Source organism: Tachypleus tridentatus, chromosome 12 (assembly GCF_004210375.1).
Source record: "Tachypleus tridentatus isolate NWPU-2018 chromosome 12, ASM421037v1, whole genome shotgun sequence".
Lineage (NCBI taxonomy): Eukaryota > Metazoa > Arthropoda > Merostomata > Xiphosura > Limulidae > Tachypleus > Tachypleus tridentatus.
The window spans coordinates 114,633,852-114,655,149 of NC_134836.1; the positions used below are offsets into that span (position 1 = coordinate 114,633,852).

The 21,298-nt window shown below is 34.6% G+C and overlaps 2 protein-coding genes across 5 annotated transcripts in view; one reads left to right on the forward strand and one right to left on the reverse strand.

Moving 5' to 3' along the window:
• Positions 1–14,064, forward strand: part of LOC143234413 (uncharacterized) — a 32,088-nt gene extending 18,024 nt beyond the window's left edge. Inside the window, exons 3-6 of one of the 4 annotated variants that reach the window (XM_076471778.1) lie at positions 6,606–6,667; positions 8,932–9,012; positions 12,722–12,835; positions 13,243–14,064. In XM_076471778.1, the coding sequence (XP_076327893.1) occupies positions 6,606–6,667; positions 8,932–9,012; positions 12,722–12,835; positions 13,243–13,245 (260 nt within the window). In that variant the 3' untranslated portion in view covers positions 13,246–14,064. Of the gene's footprint in view, positions 1–6,605; positions 6,668–8,931; positions 9,013–12,721; positions 12,836–13,242 lie in introns of those variants that run through there. The other 3 variants (XR_013018644.1, XM_076471780.1, XM_076471779.1) reach the window with 3 other exon arrangements.
• A 3,912-nt stretch (positions 14,065–17,976) lies between these two features.
• LOC143235735 (cytochrome P450 4C1-like) overlaps positions 17,977–21,298 on the reverse strand; it is a 32,330-nt gene continuing 29,008 nt past the window's right edge. The window contains exon 21 of the mRNA XM_076473942.1: positions 17,977–18,518. Coding sequence (XP_076330057.1) covers positions 18,352–18,518 — 167 coding nt within the window. The 3' untranslated portion in view covers positions 17,977–18,351. The remainder of the gene's footprint in view (positions 18,519–21,298) is intronic.

The window sequence follows — 21,298 nt, forward strand, 5'->3', positions numbered from 1 at the left end:
TAGGCTTTAAATGCAAATATAACGAAGGATAACAGTTATCAAGATTGGGAAACATAGCTAATATTTATTGTTCCAGTCAGTGAACACGTTCTACGCTGTCTTGTTTGTTTGTTTTGGAATTTTGCACAAAGCTGCTCGAGGGCTAATCTGTGCTAGCCGTCCCTAATTTAGCAGTGTAAGGCTAGAGGGAAGGCAGCTAGTCATCACCACCCACCGCCAACTCTTGGGCTACTCTTTTACCAACGAAAAGTGGGATTGATCGTCATATTATAACGCACCCACGGCTGGGAGTGCGAGCATGTTTAGCGCGACTCGGATGCGAACCCGCGACCCTCAGATTACGAGCGCATGCCTTAACGCGCTCGGCCATGCCAGGCTCTACACGGTCAGTATATATATTGTGAATATTTTAGGTTCTAACAAAAGTTTCCAGTAATCTCTACTAGTGTCGCTTCATGTGAAAACTGTCCGTAAGATTTACCTAACTGCTGACAAATCGGGCTGCTTTGTGTGTGAGTGTTCATTGTAATTACCTCATGGCTTATGGTTACTTTACAGTTAGTAAGTCATACACTGGGAAACATACAGCCTCTTGTGATAGTTGGAAATCTCTTCTTTCATAGCTTTTATCAACGGAAGTTACGTTATAGTAGCCAAGTGGACCGTCTGCTGAGATTAAACGCAAGTAGTTATTGTTCTAAAGGTCTGGTTAGGTGTGTTAAAACACCGATCCAGGACAACGTCGCGCCTCTATTATCACTGACTCTCGCTTTAAAAAAACAACAACTAACTTTTGATGTTGTATTCCTATTCATAGACACAGAATTTTTCAAAAATTTGGCGTTATTTTGATAGAGCATAAGATTCATACTTTGTGAGAAATTACAACTACGAAACTTGAATGTGGTAACCAGATGAAGTCAACCACCAAAATTTCACTAATTGTTATAAATATTCGAGATTTTTTGAACGGTGTTTCAGTTATGGACAATTGTTCTAAGTTTTTCTTTACATGAATTGAATCATCATATTTTTGTATAGACATGTTCTTTGTATTTACCAGTCATATTTTGAAAAATTATAGTCTCTTATATTTAGCTATGTGTAATTTCTCATCTTGAAACATACAAGCTATAATTACCAAATTACCTGCCTTATTATATTCTCACTTTGAAATAAATTTTAATTTCAAGATGCCTTTAAAAAGTAGTCTCTATGAAAAATGGGCTATCTGTGCTCTGCCCCCACGGGTATCGAAACCCGATTTTTAACGTTGTAAATCCGCAGACATACCGCTGAGCCACATCTGTTTTACTAGCGCGCCACTAGTAATCTGACATACTAGTAATCGTTAGGGTACTGAGATTAGCTTTTTAGAATGCTGAGACCAAACGCTGGTGTTTGTTGTGTTATGGTCTGGCTAGATGTTTTATTTTGTGAGAGCATTACCATTAAAGTACGTCTTCTTAGATAATAGATAACACTATGTAACACAATTTTTTACTTTTTCTTGTTCCTGGGCATAAAGTGTTATTTCCCAATTGCTTATGCCTAAAGTAAATGGAAAAGACCTATTCTTCTCTCCAAACTTGAAATTTTCAAATTTACCCATTTTCCAGAACATTCCAGGTAGATTCAGTGCTAAGTAGCTGAGAGAGAATTTTCTCGAACTTACAAAACAAGAATTTTCAAGAACCTTTTAGAATTTTCTAGAACTTTCCATAGTAATATATATATACAGGAGCTCACCACTTCAGTTTAGTTCTAGCTGTATAAGTGAACACATAGACCTATCCAAGAAGGCATTACCAAGTTTCCTTGTTATATTTGCCTTTGGGACAGCAGGGACACTGCAGCGCACTACAATAGGAAGCACTGGCCACAACGGACCGAGTTCTTTGTGGGGAGGCACAGTGTCAAGTGTGAGCCACTAGTGGATCTCCAGAAGGTATTTGTCATACCACTGCACATAAAATTGGGTCTTATGAAACAGCTTGTCACAGCTCTTGATAAGGAGTCTGCAGCCTTCAAGTACCTTTGAGACTTCTCCCTAAGCTGTCTGAGGCAAAGGTCAAAGCTGATGTCTTCGTTGGACCACAAATAAAGAAGATCCTGGAGTGCAAAAAATTCCACAAGAAGCTCAGTAGGAAGGAAAAAAAAGCTTGGAGCAGCTATGTCGCAGTTGTTCGGGGCTTTTTGAGCAATCACAAGGTCGAAAATTATGTGGAACTGGTTGAGGCTCTGGTAAGGGACTACAGGAAAATGGCTGCAGGATGTCCCTGAAAGTCCATACCCTTGACACTCATCTTGATAAATTCAAGGAGAACATGGGAGCATACTCAGAGGAGCAAGGCGAGCGCTTCCACCAAGATATACTGGACTTTGAACGCCTCTACCAAGGAGTGTATAAAAAAAACATGATGGGAGACTATATTTGGGGTTCTGATACGTGAAAGTGATTTACATTACAGTCACAAATCTCGAAAAACTACTCACTTCTAAAGATTTTTCTATAACTTTAATATAAATACATGTAAATCTTGATTCATATGTTGTTTTATTCAGACCTTATGTAAATGAAATTGTGCAAATTTGCCCGTTCTTAAATAGAAAATACATTAATTTCCAAATTTCATTATCCTGGTCACAAAAGCAAAGTTTGAAGGGAATGATGGCCATTTTCTGTACTTTTACAACATAAGCAATTAAGAAATAACACATACTATCCAGGAATAAACATTTGTGTTACATAGTGTAATAAATGGTTTTATGGAAGTTTAAGCCCATCTGGGAATGCTTGGGGCTTTAAAGATTCACACATATACATTCATCCTTGTGTTATAATTCCATTTATGGTATTTGATTATGAGGCTAATTGTGATTGGATAGTTTTAAAACATTTCCTACGCGTAACAACCTAGTATTTTAGTCTCGTTGTCGGAAAAATAGCAGAGGAGGGGAGACAATTATCCTTCCTTCCCCAGGAAAAAGTTGGGTATCTTGCAAAGTTTAATTATACCAGGGGTGACTGTAATGACGTCATTCTGATAACCTGCAATATATAAACCCATGTAGATAGATAGGGTCACTCTATAGTATTCGACTATCAAATTTAAGTTTGTTTTGTTGTTAACGCAGCAGCCCACCACGAGGATTGAAACCTGGTTTTTAGGGTTATTAACCACTGGGGAAGGGGGGCACACATTTTAATTAATTTCTGTAATATTGATGTGATAAGAATGACTGAAATTACTTGTACTCCAAGCTAAAGATCAATATTGAAATGACGAGTACTCCAAACTAAATATAAAGATTGAAGTGACGAGTACTCCAAACTGTATATAAAGATTTGTAATAACGAGTACTCCAAGCTAAATATAAAGATTGAAATGATATGTACTCCAAGCTAAGTATCAATATTGAAGTGACGAGTACTCCAAACTGTATATAAAGATTTGTAATAACGAGTACTCCAAGCTAAATATAAAGATTGAAATGATGTGTACTCCAAGCTAAGTATCAATATTGAAGTGACGAGTACTCCAAACTGTATATAAAGATTTGTAATAACGAGTACTCCAAGCTAAATATAAAGATTGAAATGATATGTACTCCAAGCTAACTATCAATATTGAAGTGACGAGTACTCCAAACTGTATATAAAGATTTGTAATAACGAGTACTCCAAACTAAATATAAAGATTGAAATGATGTGTACTCCAAGCTAACTATCAATATTGAAGTGACGAGTACTCCAAACTGTATATAAAGATTTGTAATAACGAGTACTCCAAACTAAATATAAAGATTGAAATAATATGTACTATCAAGCTAACTATCAATATTGAAGTGACGAGTACTCCAAACTGTATATAAAGATTTGTAATAACGAGTACTCCAAGCTAAATATAAAGATTGAAATGATGTGTACTCCAAGCTAAGTATAAATATTAAAATGACGTGTACTCCAAGCTAAATATAAAGATTGAAATGACGTGTACTCCAAGCTAAGTATAAATATTAAAATGACGTGTACTCCAAGCTAAGTATAAAGATTGAAATGACATGAACTCCAAGCTTACTAGTCACGGGTAAAGAAACAAACAAAAACTTGTACGTTATATATCCTTCGGTCATAATTATAAATTTAAAAAAGACAAACAATATAGTTTGTACATTAAGCATCTTCGACCATAATTATAGACAAACAAAAAACACGAGTTTACATTAAGCATTTTTGGTTGTATTTAGACAGAGAGACGGACAAACGTTTTACCGATTATTTTTTTTATGCATAAAAATTACAATCTATAAGACACTTACAACCTCCTGATGTTTGTCAAAATAGATCGTTATTTTTATTGGTTTACAGTTACGCACGTTTTTCTAGACATTCTGTTACTTTTACATTTCGCATAAAGGATAACCAAGAAATAATGTTTATCCACCCTAAGAAATGTATATTTATGCATACACACCAACTGCTATTAAAACAGGGGAGAAATATAGGTTCTTAGAATCAAACCTAATATTTATTACCTGCTGCGGGAATCGTAAATTTCGGGAAACTGGTACTATAGATGTGTTAGTCAATTTTAGAATTCTTTCCTATCATCAGGAACCGGATGTTTATAACTCAGTGCGCCAACTAACAGAAATAACTAGAATTCTTTTTTCTTTTTTTTTTACATCAGCAGGGATTTTTGCCTTCTACAGAAACAGAGTAGGAGTCTTCCATTGGAGCATTTTCCTTCGCACCTTTCTGTGCACGTGTTTGCTTGTGCTCTACATCCGCGAAGAGTTAGTGATGAAAGAAGCATTGATTGGCTAAATATGTTTTTACAATGTATGTATGTTTAGTATATTTTAATAGTTTTAAACACAGCAACAACAAATCTGTTTTGATTTGTCATTAATCTTGCACGTCTCGTTTTCTTTCCCTCAGTTTTCAATTTGACAAAACCTGTTTTACAATCAGTTAGTCTCATATACCGTGACCTACGTTTGTTCTTGATCTTTAAACCTTAAACAACGAAAATGTTAATAATGTTAATATTAACAACAGTTAATAATGGCCGCCCTTTAAGGGTTGATAAAAAGCCACAAGTGCAAGTCCAGTAAATGAAATGATTGAAATTCTTTGATGTTACACCAATGTTCCTGAATCTGACTCTGTACTCGTTTGTTTCTTTGTTTTGAATTTCGCGCAAAACTACTCGAGGGATATCTGCGCTAGCCGTCCCTAATTTAGCAGTGTAAGTCTAGAGGTAAGGCAGCTAGTCATCACCACCCACCGCCAACTCTTGGGCTACTCTTTTACCAACGAATAGTGGGATTGATCGTTACATTATAACGCCTCCACGGCTGAAAGGGCGAGCATGTTTCGTGCAACCGGGATTCGAACACACGACCCTCAGATTACGAGTCGAACGTCTCAACCCACCTGGCCATGCCGGGCCAGAGTAAAAGGACTGAAATCAATATTGGTGGCAGAACTGACAACTACATCTATAACACTGATAACGATTTTACGACAAATATTCATTCTTAAGTTAGCCAGTGATTAACTTTATAGTATTGATAGTAATAATTGTTGAATATACGAAAACACAATGAGTCACTTTCTAGTATTGAAAATAATAATTGTTGAATATACGAAAACACAATGAGTCACTTTCTAGTATTGAAAATAATAATTGTTGAATATACGAAAACACAATGAGTCACTTTCTAGTGTTGAAAATAATAATTGTTGAATATACGAAAACACAATGAGTCACTTTCTAGTATTGAAAATAATAATTGTTGAATATACGAAAACACAATGAGTCACTTTATAGTATTGATATTAATAATTGTAGAATGTACGAAAGCACAGTGAGTCACTTTATAGTATTGAAAATAATAATTGCAGAATATAGGAAAACACAATGAGCCATTTCATAGTAATGAAAATAATAATTGTTGAATATAGGAAAACACAATGAGTTTCTTTATAGTACTGTTAACACTAATTATAAAACATACAAGAGCTTCTTCGTTTATTTTTCATGTATATTTTGTAAGTTATCTAATTATGTTTTAATTTAATTAGCATAAACACATTAATGTGATTAATAACATATCAACGACGCATACACCCACGATTGTGTACGAGTGTGTGTTTGTACTTTCACTTACTTAATAGGAGACTATGGTTACAAGGTCTTTAGCCATGTATAGCTCAGCAGGTCATAGAATAGCTTCGTATTTGCTTTTTGTTTTGTTTTTATCAACTACAAACTTGGGCTCATAGCTTCGTCATCTCCTGACCGATTTGAGATCTATTTACAACTTTGAGCTCGGGAGATCGAACTCTTTCGATTGATGTGATTGATCACGTTCAAGATCTCATAGATTAATTTACTCTAATCCTGCCTAAAGTAATTTCAATTTGAGAGTAAGCTGGTAGAAATCTCAATGAGTAATATAATCCCTCAGTTGGTGTTTATAGCGCACAAAAATATAGCTAATAAAATGAAACAAGAAAGATTCGTTTATTTTAATCTTGTCTAAAAGAATTACAAGTGCTGCTACTATTGAGGATTTCTTTTTCTTTTCTGTAGAATCCAAAGCTGATAGACGAAGAAGAGAAACGGGAGCCAAGAGTGGTTCAGTGAATCCAAAGGTAAAGTCAACGATGTGATAATACACCTGTTACCAAGGGAACAACAAAACAATACACTTTAGTAAAATATTGATAAAAAGGTATATACACACACATATACTTTCTAAAAGTATTTGGCCACTTCTTCAACACGTGTCGTAGTCCAGCGAGTATGTATAGATACACTGGCAAGTGAGACAGTCAGAATAGGAATATGTAATTTGTCCGATTTTGATAAACGACACAATAATATTTAAGAAGTGTTCGTAAAATCTATATATTAATTAGCCGTGATGGGTAGTAACACGTCGTATTACGTCAATCGATAGGATTTGGGAGCTGGTAATATAACGTTTAAAAGGAGCAAAAACCTCGTACGTACGATATCTCTTTCAGAACACAATTGGTGTTCCCTCGACAGGACTGTCATAATAATTGGTGTTCCCTCGACAGGACTGTCATAAGTTCTTGAACTCAATTTCGAAATCATTTTATATCAACTTTATTATATCAAATTTTGGCCCCACGTGAAAGGAAAGAGTATCACGTGTGAGGTCTGTGCACGAATATCGGCACTTTAGAAGGGATGGATTATTCAAAGGTATACGTTACCTAAAAATACTTTGGTTGACGAGAAGTCCGTCAGTTCTAACTCATATTGATTGACCGTGAATTCTATGAGGTGTAAGGAGGACGTTTGAACAAGTGGGATTTAACACAAATAAGACATTGATAACTAGAGAGACACTCATTAGAGCGCACACCTCTGCCATGTTTGTTTGTTTGTTTTTGAATTTCGCACAAAGCTACTCGAGAGCTATCTGTGCTATCTGTAGTTATAAGAAACAGTTTAACTTATACGAGCAGCAAGTTTATTGAACGAATGCGAAAGAGTAGTATTATGTATAGGCCCGGCATGGCCAAGCATGTTAAGGCATGCGACTCGTAATCTGAGGGTCGCGGGTTCGCATCCGCGTCGCGCCAAAATGCTCGCTCTCCCAGCCCTGGGGGCGTTATAATGTGACGGTCAATCCCACTATTCGTTTGTAAAAGAGTAGTCCAAGAGTTGGCGGTGGGTGGTGATGACTAGATGCCTTCCTTCTAGTCTTACACTGCTAAATAAGGGACAACTAGCGCAGATAGCTCTCGTGTAGCTTTGCGCGAAATTCCAAAAGAAACAAACAAACAAAGTATTATGTATATTCAGAACTTGGTAATGATTCATTAAGGAAGTCTCAAAGAATATACATTGCTCGCACCGTTCATAAAAAAAAGTGTAATTTTGATAGCGTTTGAAAAAAAAATGAAACCATTTTTGAAGTTAATTGTTACCGTTTAAAAGCATATCGTATACGACTCGTCATGTCTCAGTTGTATTGCTATGATTTTAAATTTGCGTGAGAAAGATTATCTCTGAAACTTATAAAGGTGAAGTATTGTTTCATTCTAGGCTTTATAGAAAAACATAAAAATCAGCACAATATTGAACCATTCTCTTAAACATTTATTTATATACAACTTGATTATTAGTTTGATATCAAATTAAGGTAAACGTCTACGATATATATGTTTCATATTTGGATTTTAAGCTACAGTTAAACTATTTATATTCAAGATGTGTGAGATTTTTCTATATTTTAACCCTGTATATTTTACATTAAATTTTAAGTTCTAGAAATAAAAATAAATATCATTGATTATATGAGTTAAATTACTGTGGTGAATGTTTTCTTTGTTTAGAGAGTATGTTTAAAAGTAAGTCTCATTTTATCAAGTAAACGTTAGGCTTATGCGAAATGCGTATCTAGACACTAAGTTTGATCTTTAGACCATATGAGAATAGTTTAAAATATGTGTCTCAACAACTGTTTTGGTCTTTGGGCCTCCTGTGTAAAATTTGAAATATCTATCTTAATACTATATGTAAAACTTGGATTTGTTGAGGAACATGTAAATTGTCTGTCTAAGTATAATTTGTTTTACAGTATTTCGTTACACTAATAAATATTTGCAGAATATACTTGCATATGTAGTTTTAAGATGAAATCGTAATAATAATAGTACAGCCATTTATGATCATGTATGTAATTTTAAAGAATTTATTAGTAACTAAGCACAATTTTTACATTAAAAAACTGAACTTGTTACCTTGTTCTTAAATGACAATGCAGATATTAGATATCATATCAAAAGTTTGTTATATTTTAGAAGTTTCGTTGCAGCTCCCCCTATTTGAGTAATTTTGCAAAAAGCTTAACCAAGTTTTTATTTTTTTCGTATATCAGATAAAACTTCTTGGATTTGGACCTGTAAGATCTGTTGATCTACCCGAGTTTGATAGCCAAAATAGAAAGTCAGCTGGACTGGTGGGTGATAGAAGTTTAGGTCATTGAATTACAAGATATGCGGACAACACATTCTGTTTTATTATTATTATTTGACAATTGAAAAACGAATCACACACTCTACTTTTACCATTTGTAATTAAAAGGAAAAAAAATATAATTAGTTAGTAACACTTTAAAACTGTTTATATAGAGGAGTAAACTTTCAAGATGTTCTCTCATACTACATTCGAGCACCTTATTAATATTAAATAGGAAATAAAAAGTTATGTGGGTATCAAGCCTAACCTAAACTCATGAAGTCAAAACCGCTATAGTTCTAGTGTACAAACTATCCACTACGTGGCGCCTTACACCAAGTTGGTAGCTTGACGTTACAATTTCAGCTCTTCACAACAGCTGGTATTTGTGTTGTAATATTTATATTTGGATGTTGTCACAAGGTTAAGAAAATATTCTTCGTTTAAAGCTAGTTTCCTCTGAACATAACACTTATTATAAAATATATCATAGAGAAAGTTCATTTTTTTGTTTTACTCAGTCATTAGATAAATTGGCAGTAAATTAAATTATATAAACTGGTCTGTAAATATTTCTGTTACTGACCAATCACATTTATCTTTCAGAAAAGAATTATTTTCTTTCGTAAACGAAATATTTTTTTATAAAATGTCTGTACACGACTCTCTAACTGTCATAATTTGTGTTTCTTACATTTTCTTGTTCATTACACGATACAGGGTGAAATTATATATCTCTTGTTTATGTAAATGTTCAGAACCAGTGAGAAATCCTAGGTTCCCTCGCCGACATCTACTCATATTAACTCAGTTTACAACTGAAAACTGGATTAACTTCAAAGACCCGTTATTATGTAAACACTGTAAAACAACCCAAATTACGGAGAGTATTTACTTTAAACATTGTCTGCAGATTTCAGATTAACTATATCTGTCTCTATATAGACCTGATTCTAAGAATTATTCTAAGATAATTCGTTAGGTATAAGTGGCATTATAATTCCTGATTATTAAAACAGAGAGTCTTTTTGTTTGTTTATTTATTTCGGTAACGAGTCCTGAACCATGAATCATTGGATTCAAAGTCCGGATACGCTACCTATCAGGCCACGCCTAGTGTGCTAATTGTTTCAAATTAGCTAACTACATGTCATTAAAACTAGTCTTTGTACGATGAGAGCACAAAGTTACATAATAGGCTATCTGTGGTGTTCCCACCACAGGCATCGAAACCAATTTTATTATTATTACAAGCCCTCAGAGGGCTGCAACTAAAGGTCTATACTAAAAACTTGGACAAAGACGAAGCTTAAGTGGGTGAATCATTGATTATTTTAGAGCACTCTGGTATGAGTCAGACTCTTCTGTCTTCTGATTACAGAAGGAAGCTTAGAATAGTATTTATTTGAATAACTCGAGCATTCTTGGACTGTAAAGATCTGTTGTTTTTATAAATCTGACAAACATTAGGTTACACGTTACGCGCATGAAACATCAGTGGGAGGCCTTTCTAATTTGTGATACCTTGTAGAATACATGAAAACAATAAATAAATATAGATGGTATTAAATAACATGGATTGGTTCAATAGGGTTTGTTTAGAATTAAGCATAAAGCTAGACAATGGGCTATCTGTGCTCTGCCCACAACAGGTATCGAAACCTTTTTTTAGCAGTGTGAGTCCGCAGATACACCGCTGCTCCACTGGGGACGGTTCAGTGGGGATTGTGGTTCAAGACTATATGATCCACATTTTGTGAGAGGGGGCCTATATGTTGAAATGCTTCAGAATATGTACACGATTTAGGTATATCTCGATAGGGAGTTTTTGTGATTTAACTTATGATATGTGTATTACAGGGAATATTTTCAGTTAAGGTCTCAAGAATTCAAATATTAAGTTAACGAAAATCTAATATTAATCATACAGATTTTAACATTTAGATGTGGTTTTTAAACACAAAACTATAGAGAGGGCTATTTGTGCTTTGCCCACCCAGTTTCTAGCGGTATATGTCTGTAGATGTACCACTGCTAAAAAGTGTAGATACATTTTGCATGCTCGTTTGTGTTTTGTTTTTAACTTTCGCGCAAAGCTACACGAGGGCTATCTGCGCTAGCCGTCCCTAATGTAGAAAGAAAGCAGCTGGTCATCACCGCCCGTCGCCAACTCTTAGGCTACTCTTTTACCACCAAATGATGGGATTGACCGTCATAATTAATGCCGCTACGGCTGAAAGAGCAAGCATGTTTGGTGTGACAGGGGATTCGAACCCGCGACCCTCAGATTACGAGTCGAGCCATGCCAGGCCGCTCTTTTATGAATTTGAAGTTGGCAAAGAAAGCTAAGAAACTAATAAACCTACTCAATCCATCGAAGGCCCATCTTAACGCTTTGGGTTATCTAACTCCAGAAAAAGTTAACACTAGTTTGGTTTCAATACAATTTACTATACCACCGGTCAGAACAGAAGGTTAATGCTAATGAGGCTTTCAAACCAACTGTTTAGGTCGTCTGTATTTATTTGTTGTAATGTGATATAAGATTAGATCATACTGACATAAGAATTAATATTTGTATATATAATCTCGCCATTGTTCATGAATGAATCATGTTTTTGTTTTAATAAATATCACCAAAGTAAATTACATTACTCCTTTCTCATGTTTCGTGTTGAGAATGTGAGGTATGTTTTGTCTACAATGATAACAGTTGATACAAGTATTTCAGTACTGCAGGAAAAACAACAACAGATGCTTCACTGATATCAAGTATAGTAAGGCTGCATTCAGGGGAGAAAAAAAAACACTTTTATAAAAATAGTTAACTGAAACATAACAACTAAATTATAGCTTTTCTTGAGGCAAATGACAGACAGAAATATTGGTAATATTTATAGCATATCTTAGGCGTTATCGCAACTGGTAAAACGTAAAGAATATCGAGTGTATCGTGACGTAATAATTATCCAGAGGTAATGGAATCACGTGCTCTACCGTATCGTGACGTAATAATTATTTTGATATTTGAATCATATATTCCACGATCTCTTGAGGTAATGGCTATGTAGAACTACTGAAGTCGCGTGTTCTGCAGGCTCGTGAAGTATTAGTTATCGAGAAATATTAGGATCATAGAAGGCGTAACTTGTTTAAAACTATGATTTTAAAGGTGGTTGAGACATATTGTTCTAAAAGCACACACTATGACTGCATACTAATGTTGTTTACATGCAATATGGAGACAATTCCTCGTAATAGGAAAGTATGGGAACATGTGTTCGGTGTTCTCAACTGTTACAAGATACCGCATTTATGACTATGGCTAGGATACGACTTGTTGCTGATCTCTGTCTGAAAAGGTGCTACTCACCCATGTTGATCCATATTTCTTTATTTTTCAATGTCATTTTGTTCCATGAAAATCGTTATCTTTAAAATTTTAAAACACTGATTTAAGTGTATGAACCCTACGTATCTCAAAGGGCTGTTACACATCTTTCTTAAAAGGAATCAGCTTTCTTTGGCGTCACTCTATTTACTAAACATCAAATAACGTCATAAAGTGGTTGTAAAAGATCCCGTTCAACCGCGACTTTATACAAGCTGTAAGTGTCACTTGATTTGATTTACATATTCAAAATCATTTTATCATCAAGTATGCTACACTTTGTATAAATAAAATGATATACATATTTTTGAAAAATTAGCAAAAACGAGACCGACACAGAAAAATTCGTGGCCGTGTTCATCCAGTGTCAGGACCACAAGGTGATGTAGTATTACCTGAAGACGAAGAAGATATTCGAACTTCTATTCGGAGGGTAAGGAATAAAAGAAACTCATTTGCCTTTAGTTACTTTTCATTCTCAATGAAAAATTTCACAATTTTTGTTGATTTGAAAAGTGAGATTAGGAATGAAACATAACTAACACTTCGTGGTTTATTAGGCATTATTTTACTGTGTGTAAAAGACGATAGGAGTTGACATCAACAAATCAAAACTGAGTGTAACCTCCGATCACGAAACCTGAAATAAACAGTATAAATAACCGCATGAGATTGTTTCAATTCTAACTAAAAATTACAGACAAACCTGTTGCGTGAGGATATGTAACTTGTATAGGACATGAACATCTTCTGACAATATTGAATTAAAATAATAAAATTGTAACGTGTACAGTATCAGACTGCAGAGCCTAAAATATACGATTTTATTATCTCTTTCAGTGACGTGAACCATGATAAAGGTAATACCTGCAATATGAAGACTCAGTTTCAGCGTTTTTATAAATATTTTTCAATAAACTGCCTCACCTACAGCTTAAAATAACGAATATATCATGGCAATCAGCAGAACTCCATCAACCAAAAAACATATATTCAGTAATAAGCCTCAGGTAAGAAACTGTTTCAGCCATCTTCACGTCCGAGAGATCGTCACCTCTCCTGAAGATGCAACGAATGACAAAATTTATGTAATGAATTATTATTTAGTTGTTTCCTTTGTACAGGAAAACTCTGTTGTTATCTTAGACTATCGTTTTCACACAGTCGTTGTACCCTAAACAACATGTAAATAAAGAACTGGATAAGTATCTGATATAATATATCGCAACAAGATAATTATTATTCATGGAGAACGGATTTTGTTTTATTTCCGTTGCAAAATGTGACAAAATCGTAAAGTGGCGTGATTTTCTTTGTATTTTATATTTTCGTTATGGTTCTAAAATAATCATAAACTAGTTAACAAATTGTAAATGTATCGAAATATAATTACAATTACCTCAAAAATATCAGGTTAGGCCTACCTACACAGACTTTTTTTTTCATGTGGAAGCTGTAATGGTGTTTGCTTTGTGAAAGCGTAAAAACATACAAGTATTTATTTTCGATATTATCATAATGCCACATACAATTGACAGATTACAATATTATATTCAACTGAATGTATTCTCGTGCGTTACGTGTTGATGAAATTTCAAAGTTTATTGTTGTACAAACAATGGGTCTTGAGTTCATTGAAATAAATTTTGATGTACCAAACTTTGACATGTTACTTTTCTTATTTTTCTAGGTTTGATGAAGAAATTTCAACACATAAATAGAAGAGGATAAACCTCGATAGTTCAACTACTGTTTAATTGCATGCTAAGATATTAACTGTACGTGTATATCTTAAGTTATTCTATACACACTTTCTGTTAGTGGTTACTTGATAGTTTTTAGAGCGAAGCCACATTGAGCTAGCTTTTGTGTTCACTACGAGAACCAAACTACGAATTTCAGCATTTTAAGCTTCAGGCCTGCCAATCGGAGGACTTCTATCAGTAAATTCTTTGATTTCATATCGTATACAGCCTCCTACAAAAGATGGCGCCACTTTAATCCATACTTTCAGTGTAGTAATGAAGTAAATATTTTGCACGTGTTCTAAGGATTAAATTACATTTTCCTTATATCGCTCGTGAGACAATTTTTATTGCAAGCTACTTTATAACCAACAGCTTTTGATTCACGCGATTTGCATCAGAGAATCGATATAAATTCTACCAGTTACAGTATAAACCATATCTTACCAATTCGTTATTTCAACTCAGGATTATCATTAGAAAATCACGAGCACGTCCTTCCTTTCCTTGGAATTCACTTATCGTTGCAGGTTCACAGTACGAGTAATTCGTGGGCGTACGTATTTGCTCACTTGTAAGTACTTAATAATTAGGTAACAGAAACACTTAAGATTAGACACGTCACTTGAATAACACCTACGTCTGAGAATATCAGTTTAGAAGATGATAACTACTTTCGAAGTTAACGGAATTTTAATATGGATGTTAAAATATTATTTTAATAAATGGTTCTCTTCCCGTACATTCTAATCAGTACTAAGGTAACGGTGTCATATTTATCGATATCTGTTATATACATTTCCCATTACTATTATTTCTTAAATTTTTTTGGATAGTTTAAAAACAACTTCAAAAACTCTATCTTTATATCGGGCAACACGTGAAGCAATAATTGGGCCGCACGAACAGTGCCATCTAGCTGGAGAATGAAATAAGGGTTGTTGTTGTTTTTTTATTTCGCGTGAAACTACACGAGGACTAGCTGCATTAGCTGTCCATAATTTACCAGTAATAGACTAGAAGTAAAGCAGATAGTTAACACCACCCACCACCTACTCTTGGGCTACACATTACAAACTGACTGTCCCACTGTAACGTCCCCACAGTTGAAAAAAGCGAGCATATTCGGTGATGAAGATTCAAACCCGTGATCAGGTTAGGAGTCGAACGACTTCACCTCCAGGCCAGGAATGAAAAAAGAGAAACAGAAAATTTGCGAGCAAAAAAATTTGCCATTTCCGTAATGCTGTCATCGACAAAAATAAACAAGAAATGGAATAATATAGCAGAGCAGTTAGTACTGTTCATATACGAAGACTTGACTTAGCTAGTTATTTTTAACCAAAATTATTCATTAGAAATTAAACGGAGTTAACCATCAATTTGTTTTACACTGTAGTGTGTCTGGTCAGAAAAAAAAAAGATTTTGAAGGGAAGAGGGCAGACGGATTTGGATAGACTGGAGTATTTCCAAAGACAAACGTAAAGACACTGAATGAGAAAACGCGAAAACGAAGTGTTGAATTATTTTCCAAGAGAACAATACCAGAATTTGTTAGCACTAATGTGGAAGAATCATGACTGCAAAAAATCGATAAAGAATTATATCGAGAATAATACTGCGTGTGTCTGTTCTTACAGGAAAGCCACATCGGTCCATCTTCTGTGTCCACCGAAGGGAATCGAACCCCTAATTTTAGCGTTGTAAATCTGTAGACTTATCGCTGTACCAGCGAAGAACGAAAATAAATGTTATCGAATAGTGAAGGAAAGTAATGGAATAATAATAAACTTATAAGGATTGGAACGAATTGTATAAAAGTATTATTAATTTGAACGATAGCAACAGAAAAACCTGGAAGAGTATTATCTTAAAGCCAATATCGCACAAGTATGCGAGAAATTCAAAAACAAACAAACAATAAATCAAATTATCAAAATGAAAATAATTCTCTATAAAATTAATCTCCAAAGTAAATGGGAAAACCATAACGCTTTTTAAACCGTAATTGAAGACTATAATTAAAACCGTCAGTTTTTTTGTCTTGAATTTCACATGAAGCTACAGGAGGGCTATCTTCGCTAACCATGCCTAATTTAGTATAGTAAGATTAGAGGGAAGGCAGCTAGTCATCACTACCCACTGCCAATTCTTGGGATACTTTTTTACCAACGAATATAAAATAGTTGTAATAGGCAAGAATCCTAAATTCATTTCAAATATTACACTATTTTTTCTTTTGTTTATTACCCTAAGCTTTCCAAATTGCACAATATGTATTTCTTTTATATCAGTCGTGGTATCTTATACGTAGTCTATTTTGATCTTAATAAAATCACTGAAGCAAATTTCATTGTGATGTGTATGTCACTTCAGACACAACATTTAGCTCATAGCTCTGTTATCTTTTAACCAATCCTGACAATCAAGTGCCGCGACTATTAACGATTCCCTCTTGTTAACCAATAGAATGAATGTACCCCGGATACGGATAGTGTATGTTGACTATGAGAGAAAACTTGCTCAGCTGAGTGCGACCCTGAGTGGCTGTGATAAAAACATCTGTTTGCTTTCAGACAATAATTTTTATTTTAAATTTAACTTTCATAAGGTGAAGTCTTAATTTTAATTTTCAGAAGCATTTAATTTTAACATTCACAAAGCACATTTTTAATTTTAACTTCTAGAAAATAAATTTTTAATTTTAATTTTCAGAAAATAAACTTTCAATTTTGCCTTTCAGAAAATAAATTTTCAATTTAACTTTCAGAGAATATACTTTTTATTTTCTTACTTTAAAACAATGAATATCAACAGGATATTCCACGTCTTTAAAAATTCCAGATATAAAACTGACCCGTTGTGTTAATATTTGTATTAATATGAGATTTGTTTGTTGTTGTTTTTTAAGGTGCATTTACCAGAGCGTCCAACAAAATCTCGATATGTCGTGGACCTTTTCAAAATGGATCAGCAGTAAGTTTATGAAGTTGCACGAGAGCTACAAATCTGGAGTTTGATTTCCTGTAGACATGAGAGCCATAGTGCTGATATCGATTGAGGTGAAACAATCTCCATGATTATGGAAAACTAGTTTTCATTTGAATCATAATCAACGAATAGCTGTGGTTTTCCTGAAAGAAATGTTTTTGAACTATTGTTCATTCCTATACATAAATGATGCGACTTTTTTGCTAGGTAATAGCAGTCCTTACAACTAGAGGGCAGTGATGGTTCTTGCTCTCTTTTATTTCTAGTGATTGTTTTCAGAAAAGCTTGTCATTACTTTCCCAATACAATATCCAACATCTATCATGGGTATTCAGTTATATAAATTAACAAACGAAGTCATGGGGTCGGAAATAAGGTTTGACAGAACATACATTGCTTGACTGACACGCAATGATAACTTATTAGTGCCTATCACAGTTTTGTCTGTTTGTTTTAGAATTCGCGCAAAGCTGCTCGAGGGCTATCTGCCCAAGCAGTGTAAGACTAGTCACTAGAGGGAAGACAGCTAGTCTTCTGCCATCTCTTGGGCTACTCTTTTACCAACGAATAGTGAGATTGACCATCACATTATAACGCTCCCACAGCTGAAAGGGCAAGCATGTTCAATGCGACGGGGATTCGAACGTACGACCCTCGGATCATGAGTCGAGTGCTTTAACCACCTGGCCATGCCAGGGCCCAGCGCAGATAGCCCTGCCAGAAATTTAAAACAAAATTAATTCTCACGATGATGATGACAAACACAGAATTCTCTAGCGCAGTAATATTTACACCCGTAATAAGTAATTTATATAAGATAAGAAGACTACATTACTATTCTAGTTATTACACTTTATTTCGTAAATATTACAATAAGTTCCGCACCTTAAGTAATTTTAAAACCACAAATACGAAAAGTTAATAAATCCATATTATATTATATTTTGAATTTTTAGCACTAACTAGAATATCTCATTATATAGAGTTTATAAAATAAATTCAACACAATATCTAAGTTCCGTTTACTTGTAGAAGGTAAGCTAACCCTACTTTTGGTAAATAGACATTGTTTTAACCGTAAACTATCTGAAACAACAAAAGAAAAAAGGCAAACAACCCATCACACACACAAAAGTTCAGAATGAACTTAGTAAAATTTCTTCTTATACAGAGAGTAGTGATACCGATTTCTTTGTTTAATTCCTTTTTGGTTTACTCTCGTACCCGAGGTTCTATTCTCATCCGTAATCCTTGTTTAGGCCGAAGCACCAATTCTGCGTCGATTTTTATCTTGTCTCTTGGGTCCAAGGAAGTCACGTTGAAGTTGCGAAGAATATTTGCTATTACAACTTTCTCTTCCATCATTGCAAACTTTTGTCCTGTAAATATTTAAAATCCATAATTAATACAAAATATTTCAAATATTTGTGCCTAAAATATTTTATATCAGTATATAAACCCTAAAGGGCTGGCGTAGTCGTAGGGTAACGAAATACTCGAGTAAATGTAGCCAAATAAATAAATAGGGTCATATCCTCATTCATGTTCAGAGTTTTCCTCACTAATCTACAACAATAATAGAATGCGCTCGTAATTTGCTATCTATGATAGACACGTATGCGTACGCACTTGATTTTCAACGGATATAAATAACGGATAAATGTAAACATTATTCAGTATACATTTTGTACAATAACATGTTAAAAACCTACAACGTTGTTTAATGTCTAACGTCAGATCGTACATTATACATTTATTGACTGATAGTACTTACGTTCGGTAAAGTTTAGTCCTAAGTAAAGCAAAACATAGACACAAATTATAGTCGGAGTTTATCTATTTATCAAACACGGGTCGTACCCTCAACAAGAACGAGTGGATTCGCATATTTTAGTGTTTGCGATCAAAATTATTTTGCATTATTTTAGGAATTTTGTATTTAAAGTAATATTATTGTAATAAGATACTACTTTTACCGTAAACATTTTTGCGGCTCTCTGCTAGAAGTACATAATATAAACAAATAGGTTTTAATTTCATTAATTGTCATTCCATTTTCAATTATGATATATTTACTCATTATAACATTAATCTAAACTACTTTGGTGGCGGCCGATGTTTAATAAGCCAAGAAGTTTCACACATGCGTGGTTAGCCCAATTAGCAACCACATGGAACAAGCATGTTCGGCGACGGAGATTCGAATTTGGAACTTTCATGTTACGAGTTTACCGCTTCTAACTACAAGGATATGCCAGACCCTATGAAGTAGTGAAAACCTACACTTACCTGTCTACATGATTAAATATGATAATTAAACCTACCTATATTATTGGTTCTTAAATTTGGAAGTTGTTATGGTCTAAAATGAACATGCCGCTACAGTCAAGCTTCAACAACAAAACAAATGTGTTCACTGTAACATTTAAAAATATATCTAATACTTACCAGAATAATGTCAATAAACAAATGCCAAACCAGGACTTTTCATACCTACATGAACAATTACCATATAATAATGGTTTTGTTTGTTTGTTTAGAATTAAGCACAAAGCTACACAATGGGCTATCTGTGCTCTGCCTGCTAGGGGTATCGAAACCCTGTTTTTAGTGTGTAAGTCCATAGACATTAGACTGTGCCACTTGGAGGCAAATATACTCGTTTACATTTGTTTGTTTAGAATTAAGCACAAAGCTACACAATGGGCTATCTGTGCTCTGCCCACCACAAGTATCGAAACCCTGTTTCTAGTGGTGTGCGTCCGCAGACATGCCACTGGGGAGCAAAAATAATGGAACCGGGAAAAATAAGTAGAAAAAACAACAACTAATCCCCCCACAAAAAATGCGGAAATTTAATATTACAGTGACGTCGAGTGACAAACAGCAAACTTTGATGTCATAATAACTATCTTGGGACACTCTCTCGATGAAGCTTCTGGTAGGGTATACATTCACAGAGGAGATCACGAGAGTACATCCTCATGTGATCATAAATTTACATATTCTACTGTACGTCATTGCTACGGAATCTGATGTCAGTTTCATCATACACAAATATATATATTTACACAAATTACAAATAATTATGTAGAAAGTGAGTTAACGTTTTAATGCAACTTAAAATTCACAGACAAATTAAACGATAGAAGGAAACAATAACTGAACAATTAACACAACCATAATCACGAAAGCTGACTGCGCTATTTGTCCCTAATTTAGTAGTGTAAGACAAGAGTGAAAACAGCTAGTCATGACAACCCACCGCCAACTCTTCAGCTACTCTTTTACCAACGAATAATGGGATTGAACGTTACATTATAATGCCCCCACGGCTGAAAGGGAGAGCATGTTTGGTGTGACAGGAATCCAAATCCATGACCCAAGTGTTTAAGGCACTCGTAATCCGAGGGTCGCGAGTTCGAATCCCCGTCACACCAAATATGTTCGCCCTTTCAGCTGGGTTACGGTCAATCCTACTATTCGTTGGTAAAAGAGTAGCCCAAGAGTTGGCAGTGGGTGGTGATGACTAGCTGCCTAGTCTTACACTGCTAAATTATGGACGAGTAGCACAGGTAGCCCTCGAGTAGGTTTGCGCGAAATTCAAAACAAACGAAACGCTGACTGTACTATCTCAATCATGAAATGACAACAGTTTAATAAACATTATTATTTTAAACTCAATTAAAGTTTTAATTGGTTATTTTATTTGTAAACGGGAAACTATATAAGGGTTATAATCCCTCAAGCGTAATGTTGGGTCACTAGGAAGCGGAAAGTTTTTTACTATAATTATTATTTTCCATTCCATTTACGAGGTAATTTTTTCCTCTAAGTGTAATTTTTACGTTTACATTGTAGTTTCCATCCTTAAAAACGCAAATAACTATCCCGTTTATTGTGATATCTGGGGTCGCCATGGCCAGGTGGTTAGGGCTACGACTCGTATTGTGAGAGTCGCCCTTTCAGTCGTAGTGACGTTATTATGTGATGGTCAATCCCACTTTCAGTTGGTAAAAGAGTAGTTCAAGAGTTGTCGATGGGTGGTGATAACTAGCTAATTTCCCTCTACTCTCACACTGCTAAATTAGGAACGGCTAGCACAGATAGCCATTGTGTAGCTACGAGCAAAATTCTAAACAGATTATTGACAACTAAA